Source organism: Polyergus mexicanus, unplaced genomic scaffold (genome assembly GCF_030449975.1).
Source record: "Polyergus mexicanus isolate NDT 795.1 unplaced genomic scaffold, iyPolMexi1.0 SCAF_16, whole genome shotgun sequence".
In the NCBI taxonomy this organism is placed as follows: domain Eukaryota; kingdom Metazoa; phylum Arthropoda; class Insecta; order Hymenoptera; family Formicidae; genus Polyergus; species Polyergus mexicanus.
The window spans coordinates 5,936,529-5,951,690 of record NW_027223336.1 but is presented as its reverse complement, the minus strand read 5'-3'; the positions used below and the strand labels follow the sequence as shown (position 1 = coordinate 5,951,690).

Genomic DNA, 15,162 nt, shown 5'->3' with positions numbered 1-15,162 from the left:
AAATTATAATAATAAAAATCAATTACATATTTCGTATATATGCTGAATGTAGCAAATTATTGCAAATGATTCTTCACCGATTGATTTTTCATCTCAGCTAACACTTAATTATTATTCTAGGATTTAAATAATTTAAATAATTATTGTATAAATAGAAAGATTATTTTTGCTAATTATTTCTTTAGTTAGATGTGCTTTTAAAGAAGAAATCTTTTTTGTTCCAGATTTATTAACAGCATTTATTGACAATAAAGTAAGACGAGCGTAATACAATATTAACACGCTCTATAATTATACAGTTATCATACTACTACGTTACGTAACAGTAAATTTACAATTGCATTACATCTCACTTTTGCACGAATTGCATTTTAATTATATACATCTTGCGCTTATAATCGTTAGAACGCGTTACATAAATCAATTCACGTTCGTTTTCGCAATAGCAATAAATGGAAATTATTAATACAAATGAAAATTATTACCAACGAATATTACGAGCATGGAACATAGAAGCAAAAATCTTATAACATATAATTAGCTAATTTACTCAATTGCTGCCAATTTTAACCTACGTATGCATTCATTATATCGATTACGATTACGTTAAGATAGTCATTACATCGAACATGCTTCCATACCGATTTACAATTATTAGAAACTAAATATTATTTTTAAGGAATTGAAAAAGTAAAATTTAGAAGTTTTATAAAAATTATATTCTTTCGTAAAATGATTATTTTTCAATATCTTTTATTATTAATTATAACAGAGGAACAAAGACTTTAATTTCTTTCAACAGATTGATATAAATTGTATGCAAAAGATAAAAAATATCGGTGCTTTCCAGTACAAAAGTATACTGTTCGATAAGATTAATAACGTTTGTAAACTCGCAACGTAAGATCGCCGGACCCAATGTATTCTATTGTATTTTCTTGTCGTATCACGGTTCGTTAGAAGCGCGAAGCTGAGCCTGCGACGCACCACCGACACATTCAATCGAGGTTAGCGCATCTCTAATGCGACAACAGCATCTTCCTATGCTGTTACCTACTTCGCGATTATCCCATAGTCAGTGCCGCGGGCCCACATAGACGGTGTTTAACTGTATTAAGGCCCGTGCCACATTCGCAGCGCAGTTATATTCTCACGAACGGCGCGAAGAAATGGATTCCGCCGCAATGAGCCTACGCACGGTTGGATCCCATTATTATTTATAATTATCCGATACCCCTCAAATTTTAAGTCGCAAACGCGGATTTGAGCTTTCGATCGTTCGCAAAAGTAGATAAGTAGGACGTTTCGATCAAAATATTTATCTTAATAACTATACATCCCTCTCGGCGTTTAATTCGCGAAAGCTCTTCGAGAGAATATTTTTTTATTTTTTGAATTTCACTATTGTATCACGATAATATACACTCTCAGAAAGGATTTCTGATAACGAGATAAAAAATATTCTTGACATATTTAATCGTATCACAACCCTATGCGGTATAAAAATAAAACAATTTTAAAATTAAATCAATAATTCCATTTCTTCTCTCTCGAATTAAATAAGATTGTCTTACTATCTTGAGACAAGAGTAACATATACAAATCTAAGCTTATATATTCTTGCATTTAGAATAACTTGATGTTAGATTGCTACAAATTTCCATCTTCATCTTTGTGAGAAAATTAACGGGATAGCACCAAGAGCATTTTATTCTAGATTTAAGAATTTTCCATTTAAGATTAAAATATTCCTTTTTCAATGATATAAATATGATTGTCGCTATATCGATCCTATTTTATGATAGATTGAAGATATAATAGCATTAGATCCGGTAATCTTTTCTGTGGGTGTACGACTAGCCCTTCTAAGGAAAATTGAAAATTAAAATAAGTTCCATATATCATTGAATCTAATTTTACAAAAACAGAATATAAATAGATAATCTAGTCAAGCTGTGAAAAAGCGGCTCACATAATAAAGATTTCATGTGTGCAGAAGCATGTCTATGATAGAACATAACTTGGAATAATAAAAATGAGGCAATAAGTTATACCATCGTGAGCGATCTTCTCGAGAGATATTTTAGACGAGAACAGTACGTTTCTGCCTTTTATTAGATTCAGGTCAACGATCAGCAACAGGTGGTTCTGGCGATTCACACGCGGAGGATTCTGACTTAGCTCATTACCAGATCATGCTTATCCGCGAAAATCTGAGAGTAAAATGAGGGAATTTATACCACAATTCACAACCTTGGAATTGATTTAATTAAAGCGACACGCGGATGTAACGGCAAAAAATTATTTTAATGATCTGAGATATAATTACTCGAAACAGATGTTGTCGCCATACAAAAAGAAGACAGTACCAAAAAATTAAATTTACGTAAAACAAAATTTACAAACACATGAATAGATAAATAATATTGATGTTTAATTTTGAGATGTAGATGCCAGTAGATATAAATTAAAGGAGTGTTTATATATGTACGATCCAACTGGCAATTTATTGTTCGATTGTTAACACAATGTTTCGACCACATGGTTTTGGTCCTTATCAAGTGAGCTAAAATTACAATATTAAATAATGATAATCCCGTTACAAAAATTAAATAAACAAATTTATGTTTAGTTAAAGTTGAAAGAGAAAAAAATCGCTATGTCATAATGACACACTGTGTCGACTTCTCTATTTAAGATACCGAGAAAGACTAAACGACCTTTATTAATGTTATTTAAATTCTCTGTATCCTTTTGAGAGTTAACAGTGTTGTCATATTTTTTAATAAACAACATTTCAGCTATTTCTCGGTATCTTAAATAGAGAGGTTGACACAGTGTGTCATTATGACATAGCGACTTTTTTCTCTTTCAACTTTAACTAATGCAGGTACATAAATTTGTTTATTTCATTTTTCTAACGGGATTATCATTATTTAATATTGTAATTTTAGTTCACTTGATAAGGACCAAAGCCATATGGTCGAAACGTTGTGTTAAGAATCGAGCAATAAATTGCCAGTTGGGTCGTACATATATAAACACTCCTTTAATAAATAATATTGTTGAAAATATTGTTGAATGCTGAAAATTTATTTTAGAGAAAATAACAGAGAGAACGTGAATTATACTTTATATTAACACTGAGAATGTACGAAGAATTTCTCAGACGGCTAGATACTAAAGTGCGGAAGTTGCATTCTTCATGTTATGTTAGGATGCGTATAGCCGATAACCTTCGGAGGCTGTAACCCTGCATATTCTGAGTAGTGAATCGAGGATGCTCGATTGGCCCAGTGGCATACAAAACACTCGTCGAAGAAAGAGATTATGCTTTTTAGGCCTTATTCTCCACTTTCTGGCGCACAAGAATCGTGGGAGCTGCAACAAGTGAAAAGCAAGCCTCTCATTCACTTGGTGACAATCTACTTATCTGTTTAATTTAGCTCACGCGTGCGTTTAATACATCATAATGGATAATAAAATCAGAGCAACTTTTCCATCTTAATATGTAACGATTTCTTTTGTCGCTTCCTGTTTGGCGACATATAATTCAGGATAATATGCATATAAGAGATGAAAATTAAAATTATTTACTTACAATTAAAATATTGTTGAAAAATTGCCAGGATAAGTAACATCAAATATTGACTTGACACAATGAAAGATTTAATTAATTGATTGATTTCCTTATTTTTTTAATAACTAACAATAGATACCTTGAATCAATTAACTAATTCGAAAATATTGGAGATAATTTGCGTGTGGAAGATAAATAAGGTACTAGTAACGGTAGATTATAATTATATATTTCATATTACTTTCTACTTTCTTTAACGTTTCTATTATCGGTCTATTTGATGTCGTGTAATTTTGAAATAACTTATCTTTTTCGCGCATAAGTTACAAATCTATAACATTACATACATATAAGCATAAAATACATAGTAATACTTGCATAAAACTAGCTACTCTCTCTCTCTCTCTCTCTCTTTCTTTCTGGCCAACATATTCATCGATGCTTATTATTCGATGTTAAAATGAATTTCAAATTTCATCTACTTAATACTCTCCGCAGTAGTAAGTATCCCCTTTTTTTTTCTTCCTTTTTATCTATCTATCTCACTAAACATAAATTCGAATGTTCAGAATGCGAGCCAAACTTCTACATATCGCGCATCTTCACGTATATATTATTCCACACTTCAGATAGACGAACACAATGATAGTGGTGAAATTTATTCTTTTATTACGCTTCATGTACTCCGTTTAACATTGTGATAATCGTTGATAATACAATATATTGGCTATGTATATATATATATATATATATATATATATATATATATATATATATATACACGGCCATCACATGTGTGTAGAAACATGCGGAATACCGCATGTTTCTATAGCACTGGTTATGGAATAATTTTACGCGCATGATGCATTTTATCATAGATGCATTCACGCTCTGTATGTCGTAACAACACTTTGCTCCGCCGTTACAACTAATTGCTAGCGCCTATAAATGATGACGATCTGCACAAACCGTCAGTTCTTGTCGAACATGCTTTGGCGGCTCCTCGGATTTCTAATATTAGGCGCTTTAATCGCCATTTGTTCTTGCGAGCCTGTAAACAAAAAGCTTTTACTAAAAACTTCGGGGATAATCGAGTGTATTGACAATGAAAGTAGCACGTGTGGAACCAATGAAACGTTTAAAACTTCCTCGTCCGATCGCGAAAATGAAACACAAATTAGCAGAGACATTAGACGAAAATCTCTAGATGACAATAATGTAGCTGAAGGTAAGAGAAAAAGTTTCCTCTTATCTTTTAAATTAACTTGTATATTTATTTATACAATAGTACAATTAATAATAAATGTATTTGCATGTCTCATACTTTCTGAAGCAATTTTATACGGGAATAGAAATATTTTATCCCAAAGAGAACTTCAATTAGAATACTAATATAATAAGTAAAAAAAAAAGAAGAAACATTTGGTAATAATATTTTTCTTTTTTGTACAATAATTATTATTTAAAAAATGTAGAAATATCTATTTGTTTTTACTGTGCATAATCTTAAAAACCTGGCACTTGATATTTAACTTGTAAAAAAATGAGAAATTATTAATACGAAAAGAAGTTAAAAGAGTGTATGATAATTTTTACTAACCTGTATCAAGCATCAATAATTTTAATCTGGATCAGCAACATTAAATGAAATAATCAAAATAAAATAACGCTTTAACAAGAAACCATAAATAGTAAAATATATTTTTGACAAATATTTTTATTATTTTTGCAAAAAATAATACTATTTATATAATAAATAATATTATTTATTTACAATATAAAAAATTTCAATCTTGTTAAAATTGAGATTACTAAAACAATTTGATAGTGTTTAATATTGCGATTAATAATAATTTAATATTGTGATATTGAAGTAGATCGTGTGATTAATAGTCGCTGTTTTTTCATTTCAGTTTCTGCTAGGAAGAAAAATAAAAAAGGCAACAGAGTATTATTATATTCGTTTGCAGCTATGAAAGCAGTATTGATTTACGGATTGTTACATGGAGTTGCAGCTCTCGCAGGAAAAGCAGTAGTGATTGCCAAAATAGCTTTAGCAATTGCTATTGCTGCAATTCTAAAAAAGAATGGTACGTAGATATGGTAGGTAAATCAAATTAAAATTTATAATCTTATATGAGTTTATATTTATCTTTATTTATTACGAAAATTCGAGCTTCTATAATCGAGAAAAATGCATACAAATATATATTCGTTTTTATAGCAATTTTATAGCAAATAATGATAAAATTACAATTATTTAAATTTTTGGAGAATGTATATGAAATATAAAAGAATATTAAAAATAAACATTACATAAAAATGTACAAATTTGTAAACTCATATAAATCGATTCTCTTAAATAAAATTCTACTTCTTTTTCTTTAACTACTAAAATAAAAATTAAAATGACAAGGCTCTGTATATGTCTATAACAATAAATAATGGGCTAATAAAAGCTAATGCGAGTTACAAGCGTGAATGAAAACTCCTAAATAATCTTATGTATTATTTATTAGTTGAATAGACATTACGGTCCACTTCGGATCATTTTCAGTAATTGTATGTAAAAGAAATAAGAAAACAAAAAAATTTATACAGAAATAGCGTGGATGTTTGAAATGCATTAATACGTACATTAAAGGAGAATATAGATTTGCGGTGGTAATATTTAAAAATACACCAAGCCCTAAACCCCTTCAAAATGTCGGAGATATCTTCCACCAGTTCTCGTCGTTAGGAAGAAAAATGTAATTGTAAAGTATTTTTATTTCTACATTATTATTAATTAATTAAATATGACAAAGTTGTTGATGAAAATTATCCGAAATAATGAAGGCAATCCGTCAAGAAAAACACCAGAGAAGCGCGAAAATCCATGTGAACGAAACGCACTTCTCAATATAAACATTATGACTAATCTTTATAAATATCTGATCAATTAGAAATCTGATATTCAGTGCTCCAACAAGTCAATAATATAAACTTATTGAAAAATGATTGTGGGGAGAACGATGCGGTAGGTCAGATTTTTGGTAAACTTCCAAAATTAGTAAATAAGGGCTGTCTAAATGTTTTGCATCACTTTGAGGATTTAAACTATTTTTTTGTTTTTTGATGTAAATGCTTTACAATATTACGTTTGGCATTTTTCCCTCCTAAGGAGCGATGCGAGGTATCTCCAGGAGAAGCTTTTGAAGGGATTTAGGACTCTGTATACTTTTTAAATACTGGATATACGCCATTAATTTTTATATATGTATTAATGAATTTCAAATATCCACCTTCTTTCTGTATGAATTTCTTTGTTTTTTTTAAATTTCTTTAAAATTTTTTTTTTTAATTTCTCTTTTTGTGTTATCTTTTTTATATACAATTACTGAAGATGGTCCAAAGTAGACCGAAATGTCTATTCAACTAATAAATATAGTATCTAAGATTATTTCGGAATTTTTCCTTGCACCTGTAACCGCGTTAGCTCATTTTTTATTGTTATTTTCTTTAATTGTTTTATATGTTTAAGATCTGTGATAGTAATATATATATATATATATTTTATAATCGTTTTCTCTCCAATTTGGACATATATTTTGCGAACTTAGCTGATCATTTGGAATCTTTTGAAATTTTTGTGTATAATATAGTGAGAATTCATAATTGTACATATAACAAAAAGATAAACTATTAATTTAAATCAAATGTTTTACTTAATTGAACTTTTTTTCAGATCATGAAAGCGTTTCTTACGAAGTAGTGAAACATCCACATACTAGCTATATACAAACCCATAGTTCAAGCGTTGATTACGATCACCGTAGTGATTACGGAGATGATCGTAGTGATTACGTCTATGAATACCGAAAGCGGATTCCTTGATGAAAATAGAATTTATATGTATTTTTTAAATGACAAAAATTATTATATCAAATAAAGTAAATTATTTATTTAACTAATTTATAAGGCTATTTATAAGGCTATTTATAAAGTTACCACAGATATATGTATTTAAATATATATTTGATGAATTTACGTAGTGATTATTTTGTAATAGAAAATTGATTTGTACATTCAAAATTGTACACAATAGGAATAGTTCGTAAGTCTTTCTAAGAGTAAAAGTATAAATACGTATAATAACCAATAAATACGTAATATTATTAATCACAAATAATATTTAAATAAAAAATATTGTCTTATTTTTTCTCTTATATCTTAAATTTTTTATATAGTCTATATTGAATCTCCATAAAATTATTAAGTAAACGCACATTATTTTAAATCGAATATTATTTAAATAATATTATATTTTTAATTTTAATAAAATAATTAAATTTAAGTCTATTAATTACAATTAAATTATAATAACAATAAAATATAAATTTAAAATATATAGTAATTTAAAAATATACAAACAGAAATATCATTCTTGAGTTTACATTTGTATTCTAATTAATGTAGATCAATATTAACGAAATGTTGACAAATTATTAGATAAATAATTTCGAACACATGTTTATCAATCAATGACATTACATATCGTGTATTCTTCGTGGAATAATACGTTTGTATTAAGTCGACGAAAAAAGTAATACGTATAATGCATATATATGTATCGATTCTTTTAAATAAATAATAAATAATAAATAATAAATATTATGTATATAAAATAATTAATAATAATTAAAATGTTTCCAAAGAACATTTTTTTAGGGACATCGAGGAAGACGTATATTACATGCGGTAACTATATCATAAAGTTTTGAGCCTGTGATACGAGTCGAATGTAATTCAAGTTGGTGGAACAACTTCCATTGCTCGTTGCCAACCACCGTATCCTCCACCACCGCCTCCGTGATGTTCGGATGCTGTCGCATAGATTACTTCATGACCACCTCCTCCGCTTGATGCGAGCTTTTTCAAACCAACTATCGCACTTAAAACTAAGGCCATTTTCGCTGTCAGCAAGGCCGTACCGGCGAGGAAAGCTATTTTTCCATACGCTAATTGCGCCATCATGCCTAAACAAATAATTAATATTTATAAACAAAACTAGAAGAGTTTTATTTCCTAATGATTAATTTCAAAATTATATTGTAAGAATAATAAGAAATTGTAATGATTGAAATTTTTATTTGTTTCAAATGTCAAAATGTGAGAAAACAGATAAGATAAAAACTATTTTGGAACGGTGGAAGAGAAAACATTTTATTCCATATATTTGCATCACTTGACATTGGTTAAAAAAGGTGAGCAATATTGTTTGAAAGTTTTATAAAACTAATTAAATTTTTCATCTCTCTCTCTCTCTTCATTATACTAAGCCCTTATCAATTTTGATATCAAATTTATTTCTTTCTTCTCTATGTATATATAAAATATTTTACGGGAAAACTTACCTGCTAACACGGCACCTGCTATTAATAAATATCCATAGCCCTTACCCTTCTTCTTTCTACCTGAAATATTATAAATATTTATTTAAATACTGTTAATCCTTTTTTTAAAAAAAGATTTTCTTTGTCGATTGTATATCCATTGCAAGCTTACTGTCTCAACGTGAGGTAATATTAATATAATACGATATTTTATAAATTATAATATACATATATCGCAATAATCTAATTCAAAATATTCAAAGCTTTTTTTTTTTTTGATATTATAATTTATTAATAATAATTTTCGAATATATGTGTGTGATTACCTTCAAAAGCATTGCCCGGTATTGTCAGTTTCACGCTTCTCGATGATAGAAATTCGTAAAACTTATTATCCAATTTCTGATCAAGACTTAACTCTGTATCATTTTTAGATGTTATCGAATTGTAATTTCTCGCGGTTGCATCTTTGGTGATTGAAATATAGTCGTTGATCTTATATGCAGAGTTATCATAGATCGCCGTATCAAGGATCTCCAAGGCACGCCGCTTGAAGCAGTCAAAAGTGTTCTTCTCTTTCGTGCACCGTTCGAACAATTTCGTATATTCACTTTTGGCGATCACTACATTGAAGAAAATCGCAAGATGAAGAAAACGTAAAATCCAAATTGTCGAACGTCGCTTATCCATTCTAATCGATAGTGTCATTCACGTCGTCGATTTTCTTTTCCTAGTCCTTTAGCTGTCTCAAACGAAATGATCATCAGTTTGTCTTCTATTACGTTTTATCTTATTCTCTCAAACGATCAGCTGGTCAGCTCAGTAAATCTCACCGACTACTTGAAAAATCTGGTTGCTTTGTGACTTATATAAGTGCGCACCCATCTCTCCTACCAAATGCATTAAAATTCTTAGCATATACGCCGGTACTTGATCCACGCGCTGTTTAACGCCACAACAACGGAAAAAGAGACCCTCTCAACCAAAACAATGTCGTACAGCCCCGTAAATAAGTATCGCTTTGACCTGCTTGTCAAACGATCCTTAAAACTCCGCCGCGCCAACGTCGTTAATAGCGAATTAAATGTAGTAGGATTACATTGGAATGCAGATAAAACAAGCGATCCTTACCCGGGCGTAACTGTAAGTTCAAGATTAAAGAAACGGTTAAAAATTTTTCACCAATTTACATACATAAGTAATTTTACTTGCTACGGAATCATTTTCCTTTATTTTCGAAGCCAATTATTTGTTTTAATTACTGGCCAATTTTAATAAATACAAATCAAATATCTGTCTTTGTTTCTCTCTCTCTCTCTCTCTCGGATATTTTTTTTTTATCTCAAATATTTGAAATATGTAGTTTAATAATTAAAATTAATCTATTATATTGTAATAAAAGAAACAAGAAAATTTGATTGCTGAGTTTTCAACTATTGTATAAGATGACTGAATTAAATTTTAGTAATAAATCGTAAAAGATTGTTGAGAGATGTATTACACGATATTTTAAAGAGATCGTCGAATGTCATACAAGTAGATAGAAATATAAGCAACAATCATTCGTAATGCCAATCTATAAATATTTTTAAGAATTATTTTCTTGATTAATATTATATTGTACTATATACATTTTGATGTAAAAAAAGGAATATACATTTTGTTAAAATGCGTTTAATGCTCGATGTAAAAGGAAATGTATTTACTATATATAATTTACTATAAAAATATACTTTAATTAAATTATTAAATAATTATTAAAATAAATTGAATTTTTTTTATATTAAGTATATATAAGTCTTGCATGTATTATATAATACACATATAATTAATCAAGGCTAAGGAACATAACGTAGCATCAAAGATACTGTTAATTCGACACAGATTACACTCCGTGACGAGCTACGTTTGGAGAAAAACTAAGCAATTACAACAGTAATGGATTTGATTAACGCTGTCCACCGTATTCAATACATTTAATTCTCGCAATTTCTTCCGAATGTAAGCTATTTATTATAGCAGTCCATGTTTTTTACAATTCCACATCATCTTGGTGAATTCCGATTACACATGGACATCGACGATTATACGAGGCCAAGTATTCATTATCCACTTCACTCTTCACAATTCCAATGACATAGTAGGAGTAATTATTAGGAAGAAAGCGTACGTACAAACGTCAGGGCTTTGTCACGGTCTCTTTCAATCCAATAGCACTATCTCAACAATAACAATGCCATTCCTCGTAAAGTATTATATTTATGTGTAATCCACTTTTCCTATTTGTCTCACAGAAATTTGTATTTACAAATATATACTTTTAATAAAAAAAAATTCCTTTATTAACATTGTTATTATATATTTTTCAGATTACATCTTCTCATTATATATTAAATAATTAAACAAACAAAAAACTTTTATACCATTTGTTACAACATGCGATGCGTTCTCGCCACGATTGTTACACTTGACGGAGAATGTTATAAACACGTGGTAGTACACATGTAGTCGCATGGCCGTAAAGACACGGTAGTATTTTCCTTTACGAGCAAATACGTTTCCCGGATGTAACCATTATCGCTCCTGCGGATGGTGCGTAAGGTAAGGTAAGATTGAAGACAGAAAATTACCTGTACAGTTAGATGACCGAAAGAAAGAATGATACAATAATGGACCGAGACTAATGGCATCACTAAGTGAAAACGCCAGAATCCTAAAGACAATCCTTGTTAAGGGATAGATGGACAGGTACTTGAAATCGACAGTAAACTTGTAATAAAGATCATGCACAAAATAAGTAAATAAGAGATTGTATTGTGTGCGTTCTGTTGGAATAATCAAATACATTCTCTTTCTCTCAGTTTCAAGAGACTATGCATTGTACTAATGAAAGCTATCTGATATAAGAATATGTATAAAATAAAAATATAATTTTTAACTAAAATATAGAAGTTAAATGTTATATCATGCGATGTAATTACGTGTAATTTTATGATATAAATAAAATAAATCCATATTTGTAAGGAAATAATATTAAAAAATATTATAAACTACTATGCTCATATTATACAATATAAATGTAAATTTAATAAAAGAAATAAAATGCTTCTTATGCTTGAATCAACTTTTATTAGGCTCTATGTTTAATTATATAATGCATGTAATAAGATGTAACAACAGTATGATAATATTTATTATAAAAAATGTTTCACAATTATTCTATCTTTCTTTTATTAAAAATTAATCGTATTTCTTTTTTCTTTTTTAATATTGTTTAATTATTTAAAAGAAACATATTAGTTTTGAGACACTTAACTTTATATGCAATAAAATTATTAATAATTTTTATCCATCTACTTATATAACGTGTGTGAATACTATAAACGTAAAGAAAAAATATTATATCAAAAAAGCTAAATTTTCAACAATTGATTTTTACAAACATCATAAAAATTGATAGATTTTTTTGTATTTTAAAATAATTGAATGGAATATTAGAAACGATATTAGTTTTAGATCTAGATTTAGAGCAGCTATCTTAATCATGATTTTTCTAAACATTGATAATTTAATTAAATTTTATTGTTTCGTCAGTATATTTCTAAATTGTAAACGATTAATTAATCATTTTGAGTCCAAACAAAATTCTTTGCATTTTGTCTACTCTGTCCCGAGTCGTTATTTCCTTCATAAACATTGACGACTTCTCTAACGACATGCTGATCATAAGGAGTATAGTCTTGTAACGTTTTGTAAGGCCGCTGCGGATAATGGTGCTCATAATGGGAATAAACACCTGCCGGTATTCCATGTCCGTAAGCATGGAAGTCATTGAACGCGTTCGCCGGGTAAGACGCTGCAGATGTTCCGGATAGGAGCGTATTCCATCCTAAAAGACCACTTAGGAACAGTGCCACTTTTGTCAATAACAGGGCCTTCTTTGTCACAATCAGCAGGAAGCCAAACATAAGTGGAATTAGAGATGCCAAATTGAATTTGAAACCCAAGAGAAATGGCAGTAATATGTGTCTGGTTAACTGTCTTCCTGAAATCATAGAAATTGCCCTTGAATTTACAACAAGTTGCATAGCCTTGGCCGTGCTGCCTACTGGAGGACGTTCTTGAAACCAGTTGGCACAGGTAACGGCTTATCCAAGGAAAGAATCTGAGGTTTGATTCTGTGCTAAGGTAACAAGAGAGGTAATTCCGCACGTAACAAGCTACAATTTTTTAAAGCAAGCATTTTGCATCCTATTTTACGTAATTCTTTTGTAAAAGAATGCCAATACGTAACTTTCTTAGATTACATTATTCGTGTAGTTACACGAGATTGTTATACAAGACACATACGTACGTACGTGAAAGATATTGAGAGATAAATTGAAACAAAATAAAAATATATTTAGATTTCCCCAAAAAATTCCTTTACTTGTCTTTATGTAGCTAACAAAAAATAAATTTTACGATAAAACAAAAAGAAAAACAATAATTATACATTTCGAGCAAATTCTTTTCAAGTTAATAAAACTTGAATCATTTTTTAACATACAATTTCTGAGCAATGTAAAAAAAAAAAAAAAAAAAAAAAAAAAAACTGTTTAACTGAGCTATTGAAATGATCAATTTAAATTCGGTAATATATTTAATATATTATAGTTTACCTGGACCGCTAGTCTGCCTGTCGTCATACGAAGCAGTTCTTTCGTTGAGAACAAATTCCAATATTCCATCTCTATTTAACATCGGTCCGACGCGCATTTGCAATCCTGGATATAGATTATCGAGATTCCACTTGATATTTCGACGTTCCATCAATCTGGCGGCTGCCTTCACGATATTTCCAAAATCCTTTGGATCATAATCTAAATCCAAAATATCTCTGCTGTAGCCTTCCGCTCGGTCCAGTCGCATCTTTCCAAACTCCAAGGTGTCCTTATCATGCCAGGATTGCAAAGCACTTAAAATACCAAGATTTACGCATTCGAATGTGCCGTGTTCCTTCTTTGACAGACATATGCCGAATGCTTCATTGAAGCTATAGGAATGTTCATTGTTCAATGTGGCATGCTCTTTGGGCTCCATGATCACTGTAAAACTCGTTGACACGAGAACAAGCAGACATAGATAGCGAAATTTGCTTTTCATCCTCGACATACCGCGAGTTTAACCGATCTCTCATGTATACGAGATATACTCAGATTAAACGAAACATCGGGGGGAAAGTTGATAAAAAACTTGAAATAAACTAGAAAAAGGAATTATGCAGATAAAAGCTTTAACACAGTTGAAATTATTCGTTTCGAAGTAGCAGGTCCAAAAAACCGTCGACACTATAAAGTAATGTGCGTTTTAAAAAACCATTCACAATTCAGTTTTTAAAATACTTCTCACATTTTTGAATTATCGTAACATTTTTTTTTTTTTTTTTTTTTTTTTTTTACTGTTTTAGGATCAACGGGGAATCCTGTTTCTATAGCGCGGAAAGCACGCAGAGCAATGAAGGTCCCGTAAAATACTGTTCATTCTGCACCTGTGGCCGCTCTCCTATATAGACGACAAGGGGGCGTTCATACACGACAGAACAATTGGTTTCACTCGGAAGATTTTACAAGCAGCGAAAGTATACTTGGTTCGTATTTCGTGCGCATAACGCTTGGTCGATACACCGGATGCACCGAGGAGAGTAATTTCCGCAAGTCGAAGAATGGAGCGTCTGAAAGATCATTATATCGTCAGATTGATGAGACAAGCTTCTTGGCTGGACAAGGAAAATTGAGAGAGCGTATATAGCGCGAATATAATTATCAAATTTGTATAGTGAATCTAGGACACAAATGAAAAATCTAAAGATACACTTTTTTTTTTTTTTTTATAAGATACTAATCATTTTCGGCGTAATATAGATTATTTTTGCTGAGATGCAAGCTGCTGATTTTAAACGCTATTTAACTTTAAAGTCCTTTCTTTAATTCTATTTTAAAATGATGTCTGCAGATCACTTATCTTCTCTTTCTCTTTCTTTGATATTTTGTATTTTATAGATTTTTATATTATAAATATCCTACGTAATTTATACGATTTTTATATTGATATTTTATATTTTTATAATAATAGTCTTATATAAATAATAGACAAAATTAACATTTTCTTATAATAAAGGATATTATCATGGAACGGAAGATAAGGGAAAAATAAAATTAACAAAAT

General features: G+C 29.8%; 3 protein-coding genes across 3 annotated transcripts; 1 reads left to right on the top strand and 2 right to left on the bottom strand.

Moving 5' to 3' along the window:
• Positions 1-4,531: 4,531 nt before the first annotated feature.
• On the top strand, positions 4,532-7,456 carry LOC138940362 (uncharacterized). Its single transcript, XM_070309199.1, has 3 exons — positions 4,532-4,808; positions 5,494-5,670; positions 7,308-7,456. The coding sequence occupies exons 1-3, from the start codon at positions 4,532-4,534 to the stop codon at positions 7,454-7,456; spliced, it is 603 nt and encodes a 200-aa protein (XP_070165300.1).
• Positions 7,457-8,368: 912 nt separating this feature from the next.
• LOC138940122 (uncharacterized) lies at positions 8,369-9,645 on the bottom strand. The gene is made up of 3 exons (XM_070308669.1): positions 9,282-9,645; positions 8,977-9,036; positions 8,369-8,598 (listed from the first exon to the last, which is right to left on the bottom strand). Exons 1-3 carry the CDS (start codon positions 9,643-9,645, stop codon positions 8,369-8,371), a joined length of 654 nt encoding a protein of 217 aa, XP_070164770.1.
• Positions 9,646-12,549: 2,904 nt separating this feature from the next.
• On the bottom strand, positions 12,550-14,417 carry LOC138940250 (uncharacterized). Its single transcript, XM_070308945.1, has 2 exons — positions 13,617-14,417; positions 12,550-13,000 (listed from the first exon to the last, which is right to left on the bottom strand). Exons 1-2 carry the CDS (start codon positions 14,107-14,109, stop codon positions 12,576-12,578), a joined length of 918 nt encoding a protein of 305 aa, XP_070165046.1. The 5' UTR covers positions 14,110-14,417; the 3' UTR covers positions 12,550-12,575.
• Positions 14,418-15,162: the final 745 nt, after the last annotated feature.